The sequence below is a fragment of the Macaca nemestrina genome, chromosome 4 (genome assembly GCF_043159975.1).
Source record: "Macaca nemestrina isolate mMacNem1 chromosome 4, mMacNem.hap1, whole genome shotgun sequence".
NCBI classification, from domain to species: Eukaryota; Metazoa; Chordata; class Mammalia; order Primates; family Cercopithecidae; genus Macaca; species Macaca nemestrina.
Window position 1 is genome coordinate 158,504,941 of NC_092128.1, and position 26,430 is coordinate 158,531,370.

Sequence of the window (26,430 nt, forward strand, 5' to 3'; positions counted from 1 at the left end):
ATCGCTTGAACCCGGGAGGCAGAGGTTGCGGTGAGCCGAGATCACGCTCTTGCACTCCAGCCTGGGCAACAAGAGCGAAACTCCGTTTCCAAAAAAAAAAAAAGATGTAAATTATAGCGATCAAAACACTAAACATGGCAGGGTAGGGGAGTGAGGGGAAAAAGTCTAGATTATTTTTGTGTGACCAAAGTTAAGTTGTTATTAGCTTAAAATAGTCTGTTGTGACTATAAGACTCTTTATGTTAGCTCCATGGTAACCACAAGAAAAATTATAGTAGATAGACAAAACGAGAAAGGAAACAAAGCTTAGCATTATGGAAAACCACCAAACCACGGAAGTAAACAAGAGGGTAAGAATCAAACGAAGGATCTTCAAAATATTGAGAAAACAAAATAGCATGAGTAAATTATTACTTATCAATAGTAACCATGAATGTAAGTGGATTAAATTCCCCAATTAAAAAATACAGAGCCGCTAGATGGATTAAAAAAAAAGACCCAACTATATGTTGCCTACAAGAGACATACCTCATCATTAAATATAAACATAGACTGAAAGTGAAGGGATGGACAAAGATACCCCATGCAAATACAAACCAAAAGTGAGCAGAAGTAGCCATACTTGCACTAGATACAGTAGACTTGAAGTCAAAAACTGTGAGAAGAGACAAAGTCATTATGTAATAATAAAAGGATCAATTCGCCAAGAACAAAACTGTAAATAAATGAGCACTGAACACCAGAACATCCAAATACATAAAAGAAAATATTATTAGATTTAAAGGGGGAAATAGACTCCAATACAACAATATTAGGGACTTCAGCATCCACTTTTAACAATAGACAAATGATTTAGAAACATGAGACTTAAACTACACCGTGGACATTTACAGAACCTTAACAGCTGCAGAATACACATTCTTCTCAACTGTGCATGGAATATTCTCCAGTAAAGATCATATGTTAGAGATGGTATCAAGTATTTTACCGGACCACAACTGTATAAAACTAGAAATCAACAACAAGAAAAACATTAGAAACCAACAAATACATGGAAGTTAATATGCACCTTAATAACCAATGGGTCAGTGAAGAAATTAAAAGGGTAATTAGAAAGTTCGCTGGGACAAAGGAGTGTGGAAACACATTATACCAAAACCTATGGGACACAGTGAAACCTGTTCTAAGTGGGAAGTTTATGGCAATAAATGCCTGCATCAGAAATGAAGAAAGATTTCTAATAAACAGCTTAACTGTGCAACTCAGAGAAACTTGAAAAGCAAGAACAAACTAAACCCAAAATTGGTAGGATGGAAATAATAAAGCTTAGAGCAGAAGTTAACAAATGGAGACTAAAAAAGCATTTCAAAAGATCAATGAAATTTTTTTGAGAAGATAAAACAGAATTAACAAACCTTTAGACTAAGAAAAAAAAAAACACTCAAATAAATAAAACCAGACATGAAAAATGAAACATTACTAATGTATCACAGAATTGGAGGATCACAGGAGACTATTATGAACAACTGTATACCAACAAATTCTAGAATATAGAAGAAATGGATAAATTCTTGAACACACAACCTACCAAGATTAAATTGAGGAGAAATGGAAAAAAAATAAGCAGACCACAATGAGTGAGAGAATTGAACTACTGAAGCCTGACATAAAAAAAAAAGCCCAGTTTCTGATGGCTACATTGCTGAAGTCTATCAAACATTTAAAGAGCAACTAATATTAATTCTCAAACTATTCTGGAAAATTAGAGAGGAGGGAATACTTTCAGACTCATTTTATGAGGCCAGCATTACCCTGATTCAAAAACTAGACAAGGATACAACAAAAAGAAAACTACAGGCCACTATCCCTGATGAACCTAGATGCAGAAATTCTCAACAAGATTCTAGCAAGCCCAGTTCAACAGCATATTAAAAACGTCATCCACTGTGATCAGGGTTCATCCCAGAGATGCAGGGATGGTTCAACATACACAAATCAATAAATGTATGTATCATTTATTGTGATACAATTATTGATATATCACATTAACAAAGAGAACGAAAACTATATAATTTCAGTAGATGCAGAGAAAAGCACATTACAAATTTTAACATCCCTTCATGATAAAAAACTCTCAAAATAGATAGAGAAAGTATGTACCTCAACACAATAAAGACCATAGTTGAGAAACCTACAGCTAGTAGTATGCTGAATAGGGAAAAAAATGAAAGCTTTTCCATTAAGATCAAGAACCTAACAAAGATGCACACTTCCAGCAATCCTATTCAACATAGTAATGGAAGTATTTGAGCGGTTAGGCAGGAGAAGGAAATAAAAGACATCGAAATTGGAAAGGAGAAAGTAATCTGTTTTCAGATGATATGATCTTAAATATAGAAAACCCTAAAGAGTTGACCAGAAAACTGCTAGAACTCATAAATGAATTCAGTAAAGTTGTAGGACACAAAGTTAATGTACAAAAATCAGCACTTGTATATGCTAATTATGAGTTATTTGAAAAATTAAGAAAATTTCGTTTACAATAGCTACAAAAAATCAAGATACCCTAAGAATAAATTTAAAGAGATAAAAGATCTCTACACTGAAAACTATAAAACATTGAGCAAAGAAATAGAAGACACAAACAAGTGGAAATACATCATATGTTCATGGATTAGAAGAATTAATATTGTTAAAGTGGCCATACTACCTAAAGTCATCTCCAGACTTACTGCAGTCCGTATCAAAATTCCAGTGACCCTTCAGAGAATTAGAAAAGACAATCCCGTAAATTCATATGGAACCACAAGAGAGCCCAAATAGCCAAAGCAAGCCTGACAAAAGGAACAAAAGCTAGAGGTGTCACTACCTGACTTCCGAATATACTGCTAGAATATAGTAAGCAAAACAATGACATTGGTGTAAAAAACAGACACATAGACCAGTGGAACAGAATAGCCCAGAAATGGACACACCTACAGCCAACTGATTTTTGACAAAAACTGTTACCTGGAGTAAATCTAAGAAATATACAAGAACGTCCATGAAGAAAATGATTAAACATCATTAAGACACATTAAAGAATACATAAATATTTTCAAACATATGCTGTTTCATGAATTGGAATACTGACCATCGTCAAACTGGTCAGTTCTTCTTAAATTGATTTATGGGTTTAGTTTGATCCCAATTAAAATACCATTAGTTTTGTTTTTGCTTTTTTAGGAAATCAAATGAGATGTCTCTCCCCCCCCCCCTTTTTTTTCTTTCTGGTTGATCTATACAGCTTAAAGTATATGCTTGTTTCTCAGTGAGTGTAATACTTCCCAAAAAGGGGCTTAGGTGAGCTATAAAGTGGGATATGTTCAGTATTACTGCTATAGGCAATTTAACAACACAAAATGATAAAATAATAACACCCTGTCTTCCCCCCAAAGAAAACCATTGTGTAATAAAATTTAATGGAAACATGAACATCTACCATATGTAAATGCTTTAAACATTTAGTGTAGTGTGTGGAAGGAAAAGAGGCAGCAAAACATTTTGTCATCTTTTTATATTGCTTAATACCAAGGTCATGACCAATTTTGAGAAGATAAAGCAAGGTGATAGGTCAGGCTGGTTTTTGGTTTGTGGCTTCTGAGTTTACCCTTCAAACATTTTGTTATAGGCTATTTCTGAGCTCTCTGAGATTTACCTATTTTTTTTTTTTCTCCACCAGCTGGAAATAACTGGATTTTAGCTATTACATGCCTTATACTTAAGAACTTGGGTGGTATCATTGGAAAGGCCGGGGAGGAACCCTTATGCAGGATTTTGCTTTATAAAAAGTTTGGATTTATGGTGCCAGTACTAGATTACAGAAGGGGATCAGGCGTAGCAATAGAGCAGTATTTGAGCTAGCGGTTGACTTTTACAATGAGTCAGTCAATCAGTAACCCAGAAGTAGCAGCATTTAATATCTTAATCATCCATTTACTTAAAAAATGTGTTTATCCCTCATTATATAATGTTCCCTCTAGCAGTAAAGCAAATTCTTGTTTCTACTTTTCAGACACTGATTGGAGACACTGGTTAATATTTTTGGCACAGTGATAAGTGTGTTTATTAAGTTCTTTAGGAACGAAGAGGAGATGGTAGGAGGAAACCTACTGAGGCATGCTGTAAAATTCTGGTGATAAAATTTGTTTAAATTAAGAGGGTCATGAAATCATGGCATTCCCCTTTCACCTACATTCTTTTTTTTTGCACCATAATTCTACCATGTGGTTTGGTTAAGGTGTATTATGATAAACCTGTTTCTTAAAAACCCGTACTTTTGTTACAGTGAATGATGATATCTTCCATATGACTGAATTGAGCTACTTAGGGAATGGTTATTATTTTTAGATCGTAGGTGACTTTGAGGAGCAATGAGCCGTTACATGCATCTCTTGAACTTTAATCAAAGTTGTTACACTTTGTACCTCATTTGACCTCTGTAAAGAAAGTTGTATAGGAGTGCTGGGAAGATGTTGTCTTGGTTCATATCCTTAACTTTCTTGCCCTTCTAACTTCCTTTTTGGAATGGTGTGACAAATGGTTCAGGCGTTACTTGCTCCTAGAAGTAAATTTGAGGCCACACATTCTTGCAAGTTCTGTGTGGGGAGAGAGAAGGCAAAGGAACTAAAAAGCTTACATTATCTCAATATATCAATGTGACGTTTCATTAAATATTTTATATGTAAACATACAAATCAAGTGGTGTGTATTTTTTGGTAGAGCAGAAGAGGGGCATAAAGGAATTGACTATACTTAAAACATTTCAGAAGACCTTCCTGGGGTTTAGTAATCTTAGCCCAGATCTGGAATATGAAAAATATACTTAGGGTGTATTGTGCAGAAATCAGATGTCCTCAAGTTTTCTGTAACTAATGTGTATATGAACCATTTCCTGCTTATATCTGCTCTGTGGACATTATTAAGAAGGATTTGTTTCTTGGTATAATTAGTAGTTAAATATAATGACAGATGTTCATATGCTATAGATTCAGGATTATGTCTGGTTCTTTTAGACTTTTGAGCAGTTTATATTTTAGACTGTGCTGTAGAATCCTCTTTTTACATAATTGTTGTCTATCTGCACTGGTACTAGTCAATTGCTGGGTACCTCTTCTATCTCTTATGTAGGATCACTGGTACTACTTGTTTTATGGTATCGTTTTTATCTGCCTTTCCCAGAACTTACTCCATGTTTTAGTTTATCTCTGACTACCAAGATAAAATTAAGTTGGCTGTATCTAAATGTCTAAATATACATATATATTACAAAAGGAGCAAAATTTCCAAATGAGAATACTGCCATTTATAAAAGTCAATAAAAAGTTAAATATGCCCTCTATATACCACAGTCTTTTGTATTACAGTTACATTTTATATACTGTACATTAACCTTTCCTTTTTGAGCATAAACTAGTCTTGTACAAATTCAATTTGTTCTGGTTATTATCATTCTCCCGAACTGCAATAACTGTTAGAAGGTCTTCAGGACCTCCTAGGTCTCCAGTAGGAGAGTCAAGTTGACTGTCTTTTTATCTCTCCCTTATATTCTTGAAACCTTGTTTCCTGGTAACCGTAGAATGTTCTAGATGTTCCTTGGTTTTCCTCTGCCCCAGTTCATCTAAGTAAATGTCTTTCAAGAACTTCTGGTGTCTTTTAGTGAAAAAAGCCGAGTCTGGCGTTGCCTGTGGGAGTTGATTTTTGGGCAGAGAGTAGTGCTGCCCAGTTGGGTCACTCGTAAGTGTGACAGAAGTGTGACCTGTTTACTTTTAACTACATGAGTTTACGTTTTAACATATCATGTTGTTACCAGTTTTTCAAAAATGTGTATTTTATTGATTCCCAAAGACTGACTTTTGTATTCACATGGGATATTTTAGTGATATTTTAGATTTCATTGTATCTAATGTCTGGTGGTAAGTATTGATGTTAAGGATAAAATAATATTATTTTGACATTAATCTGATAGGATAAAATCTTTAGGATAAAAATGGTGTAGAATGAATGAGATTTTCTTGATAAACCAAAAAATTAAGGTTCTGGTAATTAACACAAAGTGGTTCAGATACCTGAATGATGTTTATGGTGATTTAGAATAATAAGTAACAAGTTTCTTTTTTTCTTCTTTTTTTTTTTTGGCTGAAGCCAAGTAGCAAGTAACACATTTCTTGAGCAGGCAGAATGCTTGGTTAGATCCTATGTGGGAACCAGGGTTTTCCAGTTACGATTATAGTTGCGTTGTTGCGTGCTCAGGAGCAAGAAACATCATTAAGCCAAGTAGCATTACTTTCGCAGGTTTAGATGTGCTTAAGATATTCATAGGTGAGTTTATTTTGGAAAGGTAAACTATCTTTTGTTATTCTAATATGTATTCTAATATTTCATTAGTTTTTCCCAAAGGCAAACTTTTGGGCAAGGCAGTGAACTATAGGTTTTCTTTTCCATTACTTGGCTGTCATAGGGACATAGATCTCAAGAATTGAAAGGAATCATAAAGTTTAACTCAGTTAACTTTTTTTTGTAGAAAAACTAAGTGGTCAGTGGTAAAAGGGCAACTTGTTCAGTTTTTAATGTTTTCTTGATTCAGAGTAATTGTTATAAGAAGTCATTATGTTACATTGTAGATACATGCTTTAATCGTTATTTCTCAGAAAATCCATCTAGGTGCTATATATTCCTGGTACTAAACATCTGACTTGTTGAAATGTGATTTACTGTACTGTTATATAACACTACCATTTTATGTTTGAAATTTCATTTTTCTTAGGAAGGAAGGCTACACTTCTCTATGTATTAGCATTGACACTGCTAAAACCTCTCTTTGAGTAAAGTTAGTATTAAATATTATTTCTTCAAATACATTATTCAAATCTTACGTAATGAAAGTACTTTTAAAATGTGTGGTATGGCTGGGATATACCATTATATAATGCTGCATTTTTTTCCTACCATTGCTTAAGAGTTCTTGAAGCCAGCATAGCAGAGAATAAAGCATGTTTGAAGAGGACACCTACAGAAGTTTGGAGGGATTCTCGAAACCCTTATGATAGAAAAAGACAGGACAAAGCTCCCGTTGGGCTAAAGAATGTTGGCAATACTTGTTGGTTTAGTGCTGTTATTCAGGTAAGGATCTTTTTTTATTCAGTTCTTATTTGATGTGTATGATAGCTATGGAAAGTGAATTGGTTGTGTTTAAGTTGTGTACTTTAAAGATAAGTACAGAGAAGTTTTTAATATCCTCTTTAGTCTAATAAACTAGCTTGGGGATTGCCGTATCCTCCCATCCCTCTTTCTTTTTCATTTATAGTATGTGTTTTTTAACAGTAGATCACTACTTATACCTTTCACTTATTTGGAATCAGTTTATCCTTTCTTTCTGCCTTTAGGAATTGTTGGGATGGAAATAATTTTGTATATATTTCCCTGCAAATTTATGGAAGCATTGTAACCAAGTTTGAAACCAGAGCTGGCTTTTTGTGGGTCAGATCAGATTTATTTGTATATACTAGACAATGTTGTTTATAGAATTATAGACACTTAATATTTTTAATAAGAAGAGGCATTTTATTTGAGGTTGGTATAGATTTGCAAATAATTCTCAGTTTGCATATGAAATGATGTGATGAATAAATATTGATAAATTAAGAATAACACATTGTCTTTTTTTACTAAGAAATCCCTTAATGATATGTTTTTTGATCTGCTTATTCTAAAATAAGAGACATATGTATGTGTAGATATCCATTGTCTTCTCAATTTAGAACAGTTTCCTTTACGTGTTAATGACTGTTATCAGAATTCTTTATCATTCTCAGTTGACATTGATAATGTTTTCCATCATATTGTAAAACTTTGAAACAATTTATGAATAATATGTCCTTAATTTTTATTACTCCTTAGGAAAGTTAACTAATATTTTGTGGTTTTTTTGGTAAGGCAGTTGAATTATAGCTTATTATTTCATGTTCCTGATGAATGCTTTTTACGTCACTGTACATGCATGCTATTTTTTAAGTTCAAAATATGTCTTCATTTTGTAACTTTCCAAACCTGCGTGTATGACAGCTTAAACTTTCATATGGTATTAAGGCAACTAACAGGTTATTTGGTTCATTTTCTACAAGTTAACTGTTTTTGCTAACCTGTAATTTTAACTTTTTTTATATACTTCAGTACTATAGTTTTCACATTTTTCTCCCTTTTTGCTTCTGGTGCGTAATACCGCATAATTTGATTTCTTTTGTTTTTCTGGATTTACCTCACTTTTTAATATGCTGTGGTGCATCCTAATAAGTAATATACTATGCTGTTGGTTTTTCCAGGACATTAAGATGCTAAGGAATACCTGGGTTAACATAAATCTATAGCAGTATCTTTGCTTCTAGCCTTGATTATACATTATTTGTTCACTTACGTGCCAAAAATAATATCTAAAATGTTGATACCTTAGAGTTTCTTAGATCGTCTTAATAGGCCATCTCACTTTACTTGCACTATTTATTAAGAAGGTTTGTACATGTTATAATTCAGACATAGTTTTAAAATATTAAGTGTAGTTGTAAGGCTGTGAACTGAGTGTTCATGAACATGTTTTGCTGCCTGTATTTGGTCAGGTAGATGCTGTCTCAGCACGATTGTGACAGATACATGAGGGTCATTGATGAGAAGCTTTTCTTAGAAAAGTGTAAGAAGAAATAAAGTATTTGTAAATAATATTGTTAGAATAGTTGCTTTTTATTTCTCCATCCTGTATTTGTACAGAAGTTCTGTTTGAAATGGTAAATGCTGATATAGGGATAATGACCTTTTGTTTTAGTAGAATAAACTTCTTTCAGCAGCTCAGTTTAATCTTGATACAGTCACAATCTATTTCTACCCTAAGTTTGCTAATCTTAGCTTTTCTTTTTAGCTTAGTTTTTTTTTTTTTTTTTTTTTTTTTTTTGAGAAGGAGGGAATGGGCTAGCAAAAAATTATCTTTTAAAAAAATGCCTAGCTTATTTAAAAACGAGTAATTATACTAGTTTTAAAATTTTATCTAAGTTTAGTGGCTGCTTAATCCCTAACATAGGCAAGTATAAGAGGGCTTGATTTATTTATTTTTCTTTGGGTGAAATCTAAACATCTAGGAGAAGTAACCTATAAGCTTAAAAATTCAGGTTATAATGGCCTAATAAGATAATGACTTTTCAGGGAGTAGAAAACATTAAGCATCGAACTGTAGAAAATGTTAGGGGGGGCGGGGCAGAAAAATTTGGCTAGAGATGACCTGAAGTTTTATTTTTTGTGGTAATTTTAAAGTCTATTAATTTAAGTAGCTTTTAATTTTTATCTTTAGTAGAGTCTTCCTAAAAATTTTCTACCATTATTGCTTAACTCTAAAATATAAACTGAGATATAATACTTGACCATCATAAATGGACTTTTTACTTGTGAATGAAAAATTGGGCCAAAAATCTACCTTAATGTTGGAGGTTTTGTTGTTTTCCAGAGTGAGTGAGTTGGAACTTACTCAAATTGTGAATTTGAATTGAATTACACATGTAAATGTACTGTAAAGTTTTGATTACAGAATTTTCTCAGGGACGGAATTTACTTAGTTGGTCGGACTAATATGAAACAACTGGGAATTCTAATTCTTTTTCTTGTAAATATATTGACCAGTTATGGAAGTTTACTAGTAATATCACCCTTTAACTTCAAAGTATATAGCTGGGGTAGGCTACAACAGGTATAGATAGCTTTGCGTACTTATTATTTTAGATACTGAGACCGATATTTTGGTAGAAAGGGGAAACAGAATGTAAGAAAGGGAATACAAACAAAGAGAAGATTATACAGGTAATGGCTTAAATAATCTTTTGGTTGCTGGCAACATTAGCCTGTCTTTAGGTTGGACATCGACCCCTCAGCTAGTCAGGATTATTTTTGTCCTGTTCACTTGGTACTTTTATGTAGAAAGTACGGATTGCAGCTTTCCCCACTAGGGTGTCGGTGAATGAGTTAGCTATTTGGAGGTGTACGTTCTCCTCTGTAGCTCCGGGACATCTTGTTGAAGTGCTGTGGGTGCTCATGATGACCCTTAGCCCCTTAGCACCATTCCATGTGGATGCTTCTGTGATGCCGAGAAGTAAGGTGCTTATACTTCTCAGTTTGCTTGTCGTAGTCCATTTTACTCCTCTTGTAGATCTGTTGGCACCTGTCACTTAGTCCTAAAGCCCTGCTGTGTATGATGGTAAAGTATGTGGTTACCTTGCTCATAAATCATGTAACCGCAGGCTGACTAAAATACAGGGCACCCTGTATTTTATAAATTTTACTAAAATACGCCCACCCTGTGGGCAGAGAGCGCATTTAGGTTACTCTATATTAATATATATAATACAGTGTCTGGCATATTGGAATAGTCCATCTAGTAATTATTACATGAATGGATGAATGAACCAAAAGGGATCATGTATGGAGTATCTAAAATATTAAGTGAGGATATTTTTAAAAATGATGCATATTGTCAAAACGGGATATAATTTAAAATGTGTATTCATACTCCTTGCTTTTATCTCTTTAATTTTCATCAAAGAAAAAAATCATATGGCACTAAAATGCTTAAACCTGTGTGCTTCCTAGTCCTGCCCCTTGAAAGACACCTATATCTAGTCCATTTCTTCTCTATCTTCATTTTTCTAAATGGCATGCCTTCCCACTGAGATAGGGGTTCGCTCTTTCGGTTCACCTGCCTAGAATTGCCCTTTGTTTCATCTCTCAACATAGTTATAATACAAATTAAAAATAGTAGGTAGTCAGTATTTACATTTTTTATAACTTTATAAATATTACAGTGATTCACTAGACCCTCCTGTCTATAGTACTTTGTTATCCTGGTGTTGTCAATTGCTGCCTTTTCCCCCCTATTTTCTATATACTTTAATATTTTCTAAATGCTTCAACATCTTTGTTATGGCCTTAGTAATATATTCTGTATGACCACACATGTTAGCTTCATTTTTGTTTGTTTGTTTTTGGAGTTCTGTCCCACAGAACATTTCTCTATTTCAGATTTGGAGTGGATTCTGATTGTTTTTGGTTTAAGCATGATGACTCGCTTTTTAAAAGTAAGTTTAGAGAAATGGGATTGGTTGATGTGGGTATCAGTTTACATGTTTTTTACTTAATCTTGCTATTCATAGCTCTGAATCTTATCTCTCCTTTCTACCGCGACATACAGTTTTTTCTGAACCTGAGTCATTGAAGATCTCAATTGACTAAATTTCCTGTACCCCCACAGAGAGGAGGCAATTGTCTGAATGTGCTGGGTCTGGAAAGGACATGGGGATTTAATTGTTCTGTACATAGACGTTTAGTTTCAACGATGCCATCTGTTTTTCAGTCCCTGCCTCACCATGAAACTTACGTGATACCTTTCTAATTTTTTTTTTTAAATCCTCCAAGGAGAATTTATCATCCTTCTCAGTACTCTCCATTGTAGGCAGTTTGTGTTTCGTTTCCTCTGCACTCTTGTCATCACTGTTTTTCTTTTTCACAAAGTATTTCGACTCTTATCCTCCATTAGGTCTTTGTTATTAGCAGGAGGCTAACCAAACTTCATTTTCGAAAGTGCTTTTCAAAATTCACATATTAGCTTTGGACTGAATGAAAGGATGCTGATTTTCAGGTGCATTAATCAAAAACACTCTTTAGGCAGTAAAAGTTACCCTTTCCTACCTCTTTTGAAGGAATACATTGGACAGTACTCATATGACTTTGGTGAAGGATATAGGGTATTTGGGACTTGAAAAACTTAATTTTTATGATTTGTTGTGATGATCGATGGTGATGAGTTTCACTGGGTAATGGCAGATGAAGTTGTTTTAGACCATCTGCCTCGTGATGTTTTGCTGGATTCAAAAACAGAAATAAAACCAACTTGTTGAGGGCATCCTGGGGTCCTAAAGCAGTGAGGAATTTTGAGTAAAGAAAGATAGTCAGAGAATGAGCTTGTTATTTTTGATGGATTTTGTCTTTTAGGCATCTCCAGAACTGACTGCTGAGTGGCTGAGGAACTAAGAAAATTTTTGCACAAAGTTTGAGCCCTAGTAAAACATCTTAGACTTTGAGTTGAATTTCTAAATGGTTAGAATGTGGCATTAACTGATAACTGAAAGTTAAGACAGGCTTCCTAGTTTCTGAATTATCCCAGAATGTATTGGATTAAGGCGACCTGAGACTGGAAGTGACTCTAGTCTACCTGCCTGCCAGAGCAAACGTAAATTCTCTCTTAGAAGATAGTATTATCTGGGAACCTTTCCTTCATTTTTCATACACAATGTCTAGTACTCAGGTCAGTCATACCAGAAAATAAGATGTGTGTGAAAACTGATACAAAAAAAATGGACAATAGGAAACAGCACAGGAAAATCGGAATATGTGTCTGCCATAATAATAATTAGTATGTTCAAGGAATTAAAAGCAAGGTTGAGAGTCTGAAGAAAACTAAAAACTATAAAGAACAAAATGGAAATTTCAGAATGGAAAAATATAAATGAAACTAAGAAGTCAGTGAATAAATTTAGCAGCGTTACTAGACACAACTGAAGGGATAATTAGCCAACTGGTAAATTAATCTGGAGAGTATTTTTCAGACTAAAGCTATGACATAAAGATGGGAGCATCAAAGAGTTACTTTGGATATGGTGAGTAGTACTAACAGTGTATTTGTAGTTCCAGAAGGAGAGTAAAAGGAAATAGGGCAAAAGCATATTTGAAGAGATGATTCACAATATTCCAAACTTGAGAAAGATCAAGTCATAGATTCAGGAAGCAATATGAATCAAATAGTATAAACATAAAGAATACTGCACCAGAGTACATCATCATAAAACAAAAAAATAACTATAGACAGAAATTCTAAAAGTTGCAAGGAGGAGAAAGATACACATATAAAGGAGCAAAAACAAGACTAATAGTTGACTTTGATACCTTTAAACATCATGTCACACATCAGCAGAAATAATGTCTTTAAAGTGCTACAAATAAATAACTGGCCATCTTGAATTTTATACCTAGCAGAAGTCTTTTAAAATGAAGAAAAGCATTTCAGTCAACAGAAGCTGAAATAATTCTTCACCACCCACACCAAAGGAAGTTCTAAGTGTCCAGGAACAAGGAAAATACTCTATCTATAGTGGGAGCTCAGAGAATAGAAGTGGGATTGAGATTCTTCTAACCTGCCAGCATTCTCTTTCCTCTTTAAATTCCTCAAAAGAATAGTCCGTGGTTTGTCTCCCCTACTTAAAGTACTCCCCTTATCTTTGGTTTCACTTTCTGCTGTTTCAGTTACCTGCTGTTAATTGTGGCTGAAAATATTACAGTACTGAGAGAGAGAAGGAGAGGGAGACCACATTCATACAACTTTTGTTGCAGTATGTTTTTTACAGTTGATCTATTTTATTATTGTTGTTGTTAATCTCATACTGTGCCCAATTTATAAATTAAACTATCATAGGTATGCAAGGAAAAAAATCATAGTATATATGGGGTTCAGTAATATCTGCGGTTTCAGGTATTCAGAGGAGGTTTTGGAATGTATCCCTTTTGGATAAGAGGGTGCTACTCTATACCCCGTTTTCCAATTATTTAATGCCTCTGTTCTTCCTCTACCACTCAACTGAAAACATGACTTTCCAGTTGCCAAATCCAAAGGTTATTTCCCTGTCCTTTATTTATTGGAAGAATGTGGCAACTTTTCATGATATTGCTAATCTTGTCCTCCTTGAAATGTGCCAGCTATTTTTTGATGTACAGCAGAATCTTTTGTGGAACTTTGTATCTTTATTGAGAGTCCCCTGACATTGTTATTTTTTAAAGCTCCACAATTTATTCAGATCCACAAGTATGTTTGAAAGCCTTTGTTTTCTCCACTCCTTTTTCTTCTGTGATTTCCCTTAGTATACCTTTCTCTTTCTCAACATTTTTTTTTTTTTATGTGACTTTTAAATGGTGCTTTCTCCCCAAGGTTCTGATCTTGGCCAACTGTTCATGTATTCATATCCCTTCTGGTTTGTTACTTCTACTGTTATTGTTTTAATCAGCAGTCACAAGACTGTAATCCCTACAATGGCAGAGACTACCTTCTTAGTGTCTGTCATATAGTAGATGTTCCATAAATATTTGTTAAATGAATGAATAAATGATTTATTTTATGTGCTTATATTGTTTTATCTTTCTAGATCACAAGATAAAATATTTTTTTACAATTTCTGTTACCAGCTTTATGGTTTTACCTTTCATATTTAGGCTGTTAATTGATCTATGTAATCTGGCTCTATTTCTTTATATGTAGTTTTCTCAGTACCCAACTGTTGATTAAAAGCTTATTTTCTCATTGATTTGTGGTGCCACCTTTATCTTCTGTCGAGTTGACTGACTCATGTTTTCTAAGATTTAATACATTATCACTTCCTGTGTAGTAATTTTCAACCTTTATAAACTGTGACCCAAGAAAGGAATATACTGTATATTATAAACATTTTACACATACACAAGTTTGTAAAATATCTACAATGAAAGTTTTGCAAGAAAATACTCTGATGAATTTACTGAGTATGATACATTGTGATTTTTTCCATTGTATTTTATCACATTTTAAACAAATGTTCAGCATGATGACAGTAAATGGTTGCAAACTACAGTTTAAAAAAGATACTCCAGGAAGCCTTTCTATGAGCATCCATCATATGCTCCATTATATTCTTGTGTAATTATTATCACTGCATCTTGAAGTCACGACATTTCTATTATACATCTGTCTCCTTTCTAAATTGTGTATTTCCTTGAGCATTGAGATAATATGTAATTTCTTTGTGTCTCTATCACCTAGGATCTGGTGAATAAATTTATTTGTACTACATTTTTCTAGAATTAATGATACATCTAGATAATTCATGGTAAACATAGCACATCTAAAAAATTTTGGACTTGACATTTGCATACTCTTTCTTTTGAGGAAACTGCTTAAGTGCGTATAAAGAGAGCTATTAATAACGAGTAGTATTTTCAAAAAGTTGTCCAAATATAATCTTGTGCACCATCAAGTATCAAGAATAGTAAGTCAAATATAAGAAATTTGACTTTTTCTCAGAAATGTGGCCTCCTTGTGCCAGTTGCAATGATTCTGAGTATAAGTAGTACACTGTCAAAAATAAATCTCTAAACTAGTTATTTTTACATTCTGCTAATGGAATTTTCTCTCAGGTTATCTTCAATTGTTATTCTTTTTCAGTCATTATTTAATCTTTTGGAATTTAGAAGATTAGTTCTGAATTACAAGCCTCCATCAAATGCTCAAGATTTACCCCGAAACCAAAAGGTAAAATGTAAAAGATTTTTTTTTTTTAACAGTATATATAATCTATATGTTCTCTTATATGTGATTGATTTTTGGGCATTTACTTGGCTCATCAAATCGGAAACTGTCAATTTGAGTGTCAATTCATTAATCTCAGTTACCACAGCAACTTCTTATCCTTTGTTAATATATTATAACTATGACTTTTTTTCTTTATCTGTCACAGTAATATGCCAATTTTTGGTGTCACTTTAGTAATTTTTTGGGGGGACTATCACATTTCAGTAAACTTTATAGGCTATAGTTTACAATTTAAGGTCTTTCCTCAATTGTCTCCTGAAAAATTTCGTGGAAATAGAAATTTCTTTTCGGTTGATTGTCTTGTGGAGCCCTTTAAAAAATGAGTTTTGCATTCATGTCTTTGCAGTACAAATGTGTATCTTTCATTTTGGAAGTGACTATGGTAGATAGGTAGTATAAAGTGAACAAAGAGCACACATACCAGGGCCAGATTGCTTGGGTTCTAGCTATGGACCTAGAGCTAGTTACTTGGTTTCTCTCTGTTCCATTTCCTATCTGTAAAGCATAAATAATAATAGTAATTATTTCATAGAGTTGCTGTGAGCATTAAATGAGGTAAAACATGTAAGGGGCTTACTAGTGCTTGGTACATAGTAAGAACTAGGTGTCAGCTATTGTCAGTTAAACAATAAAATAAAGTTTTTTAAAAATAAGACTTATTTAGGGCCAGGCGCGGTGGCTCACGCATGTAATCCCAGCAGTTTGGGAGGCCGAGGAGGAGCGGATCACGAGGTCAGGAGATCGAGATCATCCTGGCTAACACGGTGACCCCATCTCTACTAAAAGTACAAAAAATTAGCCAGGCGTGGTGACGGGCGCCTGTAGTCCCAGCTACTTGGGAGGCTGAGGCAGGAGAATGGCGTGAGCCCGGGAGACGGAGCTTGCAGTGAGCTGAGATCACGCCACTGCACTCCAGCCTGGGCGACAAAGCCAGACTCCGTCTCAAAAAAATAAATAAATAAAATAAGACTTATTTTAAAAAGAACCAGTTTGCACACAGAATTTTTACCTAATGGAAAAAATTACTTACAGAGATGATATAGTTGCGTGTAGGACTTTAGTGGTTGATCTTGTCATAAACAATCTGTAGTCCTAAAGTGGACTCGTTGCCAAGACAGGGGAGTTAGTTTTAGGTTTCAGTGTACTGCTGAACTTTTTGTGACCTATTGTTAGTAGGAGTGATGAATTATTAAATTATGTTTTCCTTTTAGCATTTAATTTTTAAAACCACTTTTTCTGTAAACACGTAAAACATTTATAATGCATGCTAGTGGGATGAGAACTTGATTTATAACCAGCTTTTCAGGTTATAATCTCTGTGCTGTAGAGTGTCAGGCTGATAAACAACCCATTTTCAAAAGGGAGTCAGGATTGCTCGACAAACTCGTGTGTCTCCAGAAAAATTAAGGAAAACCCTTTCAATCGTTACGGTTTTTACATGGAACTTTTTGAACTATTGCCTCTATTATTGCAATTTGTTAACATCACAGTTCTTCTCTCTTCTCATATCTCAAAGTCTATGTATAATTTGTGTGAAACTGTTTAGAATTATCATTTCCAGTTTCATATTTATGTATGTATATGTGTCTTGACCATTTATGGTCCTGGATTTTAATGTTTTACAGAGCTTTATTTTCTTTTGTTCTTCACAGAGTTGAATAAGGCCATGTTAGTTTGTATTCCTATTTTAAAAACAGTTGTTATATTTATGCTTATATATCAGAAGGAGTTGTGAATACTAGAGAAATGTGTAATTCCAATCTTCAGCACCTTTCTAGACAAGTTTGTTTCTTGCAATGGGTTAGCCGCTCCAGGTGTCCCTTTAGCTTAAGGAAATAAAATAATTTCTCACTTCCATTCTGAGACAATTATGTAGAATATGCAATTTTGTATAAGATTATTCCACAAAAGTGACTCTCCTTTAATTTAGTAGAGTGACAGCAGTTCACACTATACCTTGACATCTCTGAAGCAAATGTGGGATTTATAGGTAGTTATCAGACACTGAATGGTCCTATATTCATTTGAGATGGTGACAGCAGTTTTTAAAAAAGGTATCAGTGTAACTTGTCACTTATTTAATAATGAATTTACCTCCAACTGGTGATGTGTCTACAGCTACATTCAATTTGAACACTTTGTGTTAAATTGCAGAATACATTTGGGATTACTTTGATCACATCACAGAAATGCCATTTGTATACACTTTTAAACAGGATTTTTTTACTGGCAGAATTTGCCACAAATACTACATACATATTGGGTGAGATTTAAAAGAAATACAGTATTTGAAATTAGTTTGTATGTTAAGTAGACTTGGCAATTGCTTGTAGAAATTGAAACTAATTTTAGACACTCATATTTATTTGAACTGTTTGTAATTTCAGTGTCTAGGAGAATTGTGAGGTCTCTGGAAATACAATAATAGATCCTTGATGTAATCATCCCGCCTCCCCTCACACAGATATACATTTGGCTTAAAATGTTTCAAACTGATGGCAAAAATATTAAATGTTGAGGAAACAAAGATGCACATGTATAGTATTTAGTGGAAATCATCATATAAATAGCTAAAGCCTTATTAATTGGAAGGTTATATTATTTAAAGCCTTGATTTAGGACAAATATTTCAAAATAAATAAATTTCTCACTTTTCACTACTTAAAGTGAATGTCATCAGAAGGAAATGGGTTTAGTTGAGTACCATACTGTATTCCTGGACCAAATACTTGAAGGAATTTTGAATTTTACAAATAAAAAAGGCATACTGAGATTTCTGCCATTAGTCATGAAGAAGTGACAGGAACTGGATTTATAAGTCTCAGTACATTTTAAAGAATTCAGATCATACAGAATACCTTTTCTGACGAAAATGGTAGAAATCAAGGTAGAAATCAACAACAGAAGGATATACAGAAAATTCCCAGATAGTTGGAAATGAAGTAGTTCACCTCTGAATATACCAAGGGACAAAGAACAAATCAAATGAGTAATTTCAAAATATTCTGAGCTGAATGAAAATTAAAACATGACATATCAAAATTTGAGGGATGAAGCTAAAACAGTGATTAGTTGAAGATATCTTATTAGAGACTATCGGGGGAAACCCCACCCCCGATATTTAACGTGGGTTCTTTTCTATTTCCCTAAGCGTCTTAACTGGCCTGAGAAATAAAGGGAAAGAGTACAAAAGAGAAAAGTTTTAAAGCTGGGTGTCTGGGGGAGACATCACATGTTGGCAAGTTCCGTGATGCTCCTCAAGCCGTAAAACCAGCAAGTTTTTATTAGCGATTTTCAGAAGGGGAGAGAGTGCATGAATAGGGTGTGGGTCACAGAGATCACATTCTTCACAGGGTAATAGAATATCACAAAGCAAGTGGAGGCAGGGCGAGATCATAGGATCATAGGGTGGGGTGAAATTAAAATTGCTAATGAAGTTTCGGGCACACATTGTCATTGATAACATCAGGAGACAGGGTTTGAGAGCAGACAACCTGTCTGACCAAAATTTATTAGGCAGGAATTTCCTTGTCCTAATAAGGCTAGGAGCATTACAGGAGGCCGGGGCTTATTTCATCCCTTCAGCTTCAACTGTAAAAGACGCCGCCCTGATGGGGGCCATTCATAGGCCTACCCTCATGGGGCGCATTCTCTTTCTCAGGGATGTTCCTTGCTGAGAAAAAGAATTCAGCGATATTTCTCCTATTTGCCTTTGACAGGAGAGAAATATGGCTCTGTTCTGTCTGGCTCACCGGCAGTCAGACTCCAAAGTCTTATCTTCCTTGTTCCCTGAAGATTGCTGTTACCCTGTTCTTTTTTCAAGGTGCCCAGGTTTCATATTGTTCGAGCACACATGCTCTACAAACGATTTGTGCAGTTAACACGATCATCACAGGGTCCTGAGGCATACATCATCGTCAGCTTACGAAGATGACGGGATTAAGAGATTAAAGACAGCATAGGAAATCACAAGGGTATTGATTGGGGAAGTGATAAGTGTCCACGAAATCTTCACAGTTTATGTTCAGAGACTGCAGTAAAGACAGGCGTAAGAAATGATAAAAGTATTAATTTGGGGAACTAATGTCCATGAAATCTTCACAATTTGTGTTCTTCTGCCGCGGCTTCAGCTGGTCCCTCCGTTTGGGGTCCCTGACTTCCACAACAAGAGACATCTTACCAGACATTAGAAAAGAAGAATGGTTTTCAATTAATGATAGCAGCTTGCATATCAAGACATTAGAGAATAAAGGGCCCATTAATCTCAAAGCAGAAGTAAGGAAATAATAAAGATAATAGCAGAAATCCATGAACCAAATATCAGAAAAACAATACAGAAAGTTATGGAACCAAAAGCTGCTTCTGGAGAAGTTTGGTGAAATTGATGAACTTCTAGGTAAACTAAGCAAGAAAGTAGAGGGAAGACATCTGTTACAAATATAAGGAGTGAAAAAGGGAAACGTCACTACATATTCTATAGACAGTAAAAGGAGAATAGTGGAATATTGTAAACAACAGACAAGTGACTTGAAAGTCACAAGCTATCAAAGCTCACTGATGAAGAAATAGATAACCTGTGGTAGCCCTACATTATATTAAAGGAACTGGAACCCATCCACCAAAAAATTCAACAGCTGAATGTTTTACTTGTAAATTATATTAAGCATTTAAAGAACAAATGATAAGAATTCCCTATACGTTTGTACAGATACTTAAGAAGTAAAACTTCCCAACTTGTTTTGTGAGCTAAGCATTACCCTGAAATGAAGAGTAGGAAAATACATTTCAAGAAAAGAAAACCACATGCCATTATTTCTCATGAATTTGGAAGCAAAGAATTGTAGCACATTTTTGAGAAATTAAATCCTGCAATTATATATAAAGGATAATACCTCATAGAGAAGTGGGGCTTATCCAGGAATACAAAATTGGTTTAGCCTTCAAAAATAAATCACTGTAATTCACCATATCAACAGACTAAAGAAGAAAAACCGTATTATCATCTCTGTAGATGAAGAAAAATGATTTGACCAAAGCTAAAATCTCATTTATGGTAAAATCTTGTAGAAACTAGGAAGCAATTTAGTTTTCAAATATGCTTCTCAGCAGAATTCCCCTAATTTCCAAAAAATTATTACTTCCAACTTTGTTGCTAGGAATGTCTCACAAAACTGCATTGACTTAGGTGCAGTGATAAAGAAACTGATCTCAGGAAATTATGGGTACTCATGGAAGTAACTTTATGGATTAAAGCTCATAGTTTTTATACTTTCAAAACCTGTTTCTGTAGGGTATATTTGGAACCAGTTTTATTCCCTCTTACTTATTTCTTAGGACTCTTTTTTGGAATATATTCTAGAAGCAGTTCTTTCTATGTCGATTATATTATTCTGGGCAGCAACTATGTAAAGATACACCCCCATCCCAGACCCCTAGAATTTTACAATGTTAAGAATGCCAACTATGTAAATTTGGAAGAAAATTTTCATATTTAATATCTAAATTTTATCCATTAGAATTGTTATTACAAGAACTAAATATTATAAGAATGGCTTGCCTGGTTTGTTGCCATGAAACATTTCACTAAGTTTTGTGAATTACATTATTTTTTAAAGTTTCCTTCTTGTTTTAAATTAAATTGTTAGTGATTGGTAATGTGAGTTGTTTTAATTTTTTCTGGAGATTTTGCTTTAATGAACCATTAAGAATTGAATGCTTGCTTTGTGTAGTAAAAACTTGTGGAAGAGATATAGAAATTCTTGTCTTTGAGAATCTTATAGTCTTATTGAGAAACAAAAGTAAGATTTCAGAGGACTATTAGGAGGGTGATATATTAGTCTCCTATTAGGATCTGGTCTAATTATTAAATTAATATAATTAAATTTAAGTATTGTGATTGAATTATATTAAATATAATGTTGGGTAACTTAAAATAGATATAAAATAAATGAGTATAAAATAATTTATAAGTACTTTTTATTAAATAAATAAATAAATAAATAAATAATTATTAAATTTCTAATGTTAACAATTGGATGAGGTTCTAATATTAGTCTGGTAATTAAGATTGTCACACCACAGTGACAGTCAGTGGTTCATTGCTCAGTGAAAGGCATTCATTTCAGTAGATGTGGAATTTGAAGGTATCGTTGACTTGGAGGAGTCTGGAAAGACTTCATGGAGGAGTAGAGATTTTTGCTTAAATGGGTTTATTGAGATAAAGCACTTAGAACAGTGCCTGGCATGCAGTGAGCACTCATTGGACGTTGCCTGTTATTATTGCTCTCAGCAGCAGCAGCTGGGCCTTGCTGAATGGGAAGTATTATAATAAGCAGTCTTGAATGAGGAAGATATTCTGGGCTGAGTAATGACATGATTTGCTGTGAATATGTGGCATTCATCTGAAATTGTGAGCCTATCCTAGGTCTTCTGCCTTTTTTGTGCTGGACTTCTTTGAGTCTCTTAGATGGCACCAACACTCTACTTTCTTCAATTATGAAAGAGTGCTAATTCATCCCAAATCTATATTGGCTAGTTTAATTTTTGGTTACTGTTAAAATGAATATCTATTTACTAGTAAAAATTTTCTTAATCTTCAATTAAGGTTTTTTTTTCCTTCAATAGGAACATCGGAATTTGCCTTTTATGCGTGAGCTGAGGTATCTATTTGCACTTCTTGTTGGTACCAAAAGGAAGTATGTTGATCCATCAAGAGCAGTTGAAATTCTTAAGGATGCTTTCAAATCAAATGACTCACAGCAGGTAGTTTTGTTGCACTTACTTGTTTATTAACCATTTGTATTTTATTTAATCCGAATAATATTAAGCAGCTTTCCCAAGAATATGAGACTTTTTAAGATGCATGATACTGCTTTATTAAAAATAACCTGGAACCATTTAAAACATTTGGGAGACTTACTTTTAAAGAAAAGTAATCTTGAAGGTGTTAAAGTTTTAATTTACATTATGATTGAAATGAGAACGATGGATAAAATTAAGATTATTTACAAGTACATAATTAAACATCTTCACAAATGTGTGATAACAGAGGATCATTATAGTACACATGCTTTTGATATTCCTGTGTTTGCTGGCAGGGAGTACTTTTCCGTAATTACCCAGAAATGGTTTTTGAAATACATTATATTTGTTATTGTTGCTTTTGTCTTTTATTGTTTATATAGTGTATTGTAGATTTTTATCCATTACCTTAAAAGCATATTGGTAATTTTCTTACAAAATATCTATAAACAAACCAGTATTTTCACATATAATTGGAAAAATCAGAGAAATTAAAGGAAAACAGAGGAACAAATACAGTGGCAAATAATAGTAAGTGTTCAAAAAGATGGCAGCAAGCATGTAATGGCAGAAGCTTCAAAAAGCCACTAAGCTTTCAGTATTGATTTTCAAAGTACATACTTGGATGTGTCTCTGTTTTTTGGATGTAAGGAGAGGGCATTTGGAAGAGGAGGGTCGGAGACTCTGTCACCATTTTCCTTGTGCTTTTTCTTTCTGTTTTAAATTTACCTTTTATGGCAAATGTGAATGAACAAAAAGGGCACTCACTCAGAGTTTCTTTTATAATGTTGTTTCATTTTTTAAAACATTCTAACAATGCTCCTGTGCCTTTTAGGCTTAGTATCGACTCAGCTTTGTTTCTTACTTGCTCTGTCATGATAACACTAACACAAATCAAAAGAAAGAAAAATAATTTTACAGTTGATCCCAAACCACCATTTTAGGGCATTTGGCATTCCTTCTGGTTCTAAATGCGTTTTACTTTTTTTTTTTTTTTCTTTTTTAGTATGCATACTATCTTTTCCAGTGACTCTGAATATACAATTACATTTTCAAAAAAATTACTTCTGTTCTCTGACTTACCTTTCTTTCTGGATGGCTTTTTCCTTGTCTGTCCTTCCTTCCTTCCGTCCGTCCGTCCGTCCGTCCGTCCGTCCGTCCTTCCTTCCTTCCTTCCTTCCTTCCTTCCTTCTTTCTCTCTTTCTTTCTCTCTTTTTCTCTCTCTCTCTCTTTCTTTCTTTCTTTCTTCTTTCTTTCCTAGAGATTCATGCTGATTTTGGGGTATCTTTTCACTTTTAAAGATGAGGCAGCATAGACTTCATTTGGAGCCATATATGTACATAGGTGGGCTTTTCAGTTACAGTTGAAATGGATACAACTGGCTGTTAAGGCCACAATATAAATGCTTTTGCTTCAGACTAGCACTGTAGACTAACTTTTGAAATTAGTGATTCTTTTTCTTTAGAGGACTTTTAAGGTGGATGTATATCAATTAAGGTTGATAAGTTTGATTCTCTTCTGTTCCCTAAACACTTGAATTTGAAGGCTACACTAGTAATTTAGTGAATCTGTAAATGTAAGCATCATGATTTTTTTTTAAGTGAATTTATATTTTCATTGTATCTTCTTCCTAAATATTTCAAATATATCATCTCTTGAAGTGCACAAGAGTCTTTTGGGATATGCTTTGATATGTGATACTGTTAGTTTTTTTCTTTTTCTTTTCCATTTTTGTGTTTTTGGAGACACGGTTTTGTTTTGTCACCCAGGCTGGTATAGTGTCATACAAGGCTATAGAGTGGTATGACAAATGGCTTACAGTGTCATACAGGTATGGCAAATGGCTTACAGTATCATAAAGTGGTATGACAAATGGCTCACTGCAGCATCAGCCTCCTGGGCTCAAGCCTTCCCCATGCCTCAGTCTCCTAAGTAGCTGAGACCACAGGCACATGCCACCGCGCCTGGCAAATAATTGTCTTTTATTTTTATAGAGACAGGATCTCCCTATGTTGCCAGGCCTGGTCTTGAACTCCTGGGCTCAAGCTGTCCTCCCTCTTTGGCCTCCCAAAGTGGTAGGATTATAGACGTGAACCACCACACCTGGCCCCAATTGATACTGTCAGTTTTAATCATACCTTTAATTGTTTCAGCTTAAAACTAAAAATCAGTGAAGATTTCATTATTTTTTTTTTCTCTTGATGGATGCAGGTAGAATTTTTATTTTATAATTGTCAATTTTAGATTGATTTCTAAGGAAGATAGGGATTAACTTCTGAAAAATATTGTGATAGCTAGGAAACCTTATTTTTTGTTAGATATAACCTTTAAGTGAATTAAAGTTATACAAAAGTATGAAAAGTTGTTTTAAGATGTTACAGTAGTTCCTGAGGACAGTCGTAACAAATTGCAACAGACGGAGTGGTTAAAAACAAAAGATTATTCTCCAACAGTTCTAGAGGGCAGAGGTCTAGAATAAAGGTGTTGGCAGGGCCCCACTTCCTCCAGTGGCTCTAGGGGAGAATCCTTCTTTGCTTCCACCGTATTCTGGTGGCTGTTGGTGTTCCTTGGCTTGAGGCAGCATAGCTCCAATCCCTGTCTCCCTCTTCATATGGCTTTCCCTCATGTGTCTGTCTGTCTTCTGGTTTTCTGTTTCTTATAAGAACACCCACTATTGGATTTAGCCCCAGCCCTAATCCAGGCTGATCTCATCTCAAGATCCTTACCTTAATTATATTGACAAAGATCATTATTCCAAATAGTGTCACCTTTTGAGGGTCTAGATAGACATACATCTTTGCGGGCTACTATTCAACCCACTGTAGGTATTATGAATGTTTACAGCTAGATTTTTGTGTTGCGTTTAGTCCTATTTAACTCTGCAGCTTTGGAGCAATTTACTTAAGCTTTCCAGACTTTAGTTTCAACTTTTTTTTAAGGTTAATAAGTTGGCCTACATGCTCTTTAAGAAACTTCTGGCTGAAAAAATGTATGATAGTAAGTTTGTTTTATATTTGGGGCTATTTTGATAAGGGCAAATTGCTTACTACTGATTCATCTGTCTTTAAGCAGCCTTAGTAGAGTTGATTTATTGCTTTTTCCCTTGTGTTCTATTTATTATTTTCTGTGTTCCAACTCACGTTATTGAAAGAATTATGGTAGTTGATAACACAACTGCTACAACCTATTCCTGTTTTTCTATGTTGGAAGAGCAAAGATCAAAGGAATGGTGAAAGGTGATAAATGAGCTGGTTCTGAATGATAGTAAAGGTAGATATGGCTTGAAAAGTTGTGTGTGTAAGTTGAATTAAGAAAATGAATTGTGGAAAGAGACTAGTCTTCCTTGTAAGAGAGAAGCCAGTAATAATTCTTTATAAAATAAAGAACTGTTTGGTAAGATGATTTCTTCATTTTATAAAGATTCATTACAGAGCTCTTCAGGTGGTGAGTAATGATTATTTTTAAAAAATCTCATTTGTAAGTTTGGTTTTTGGGGTGTGTGTGTGTGTGTGTGTGTGTGTGTATTTTAGAGTGAACCCAATCATTGAATATCAATATAATGCTTGGTTTTTCAAATATATCCTGGTTAAATGATAAAAGTTTCTTGCATTTTGTGTGAAACATTTCACTTGTTATCTTTGCAAGAAGTTAGTGATTATATATTTCAGTAACTGGCTCTAGGTTTGATGTTATAACATCTAGTATTTTTTTTTAGTAGGCTCAAATATCAACAGGCTTTTTTCTTTTCACAGCAAGATGTGAGTGAGTTTACACACAAATTATTAGATTGGTTAGAAGATGCCTTCCAAATGAAAGCTGAAGAGGAGACGTAAGTTACCATGAAGTTTAGCAGTGGGGTTTTAGGAATTCATTAGATAGCATGTATTTAATGTCAACGGAGAAATAAGAAATCAAGACAGACTTATGGGAATCCCAATATTTTCTGTATTATTGACAAGCTGTTTGGAATTTGCAGGCACAAATAATGATCTAACCAAAAAAATCTAAAAAGTGGTCCCTGAAAGAGCTAGTCTTACATGCCCAGTTCCTTTTCTTAGATTCAGTAATCACTTTTCATGAGGAGGAATGAATTTGCCGTGGAGAAAGATGTCAGGAATGTGAATTGTGACAAAATCCTTTTATGTAGAAGCATGAAGACAGGGATATGA

The 26,430-nt window shown here is 34.2% G+C and overlaps 1 protein-coding gene across 5 annotated transcripts in view; it reads left to right on the forward strand.

The window, feature by feature from the left end:
• The window catches only part of LOC105483466 (ubiquitin specific peptidase 25), a 143,627-nt gene that overhangs the window by 53,510 nt on the left and 63,687 nt on the right, over positions 1-26,430 (forward strand). For 4 of the 5 annotated variants that reach the window (XM_011744367.3, XM_011744369.3, XM_024793306.2 and 1 more), the window contains exons 5-8: positions 6,999-7,161; positions 15,314-15,400; positions 22,085-22,222; positions 26,014-26,090. In XM_011744367.3, coding sequence (XP_011742669.1) covers positions 6,999-7,161; positions 15,314-15,400; positions 22,085-22,222; positions 26,014-26,090 — 465 coding nt within the window. Of the gene's footprint in view, positions 1-6,998; positions 7,162-11,127; positions 11,148-15,313; positions 15,401-22,084; positions 22,223-26,013; positions 26,091-26,430 lie in introns of those variants that run through there. The other variant, XM_071095497.1, reaches the window with a different exon arrangement.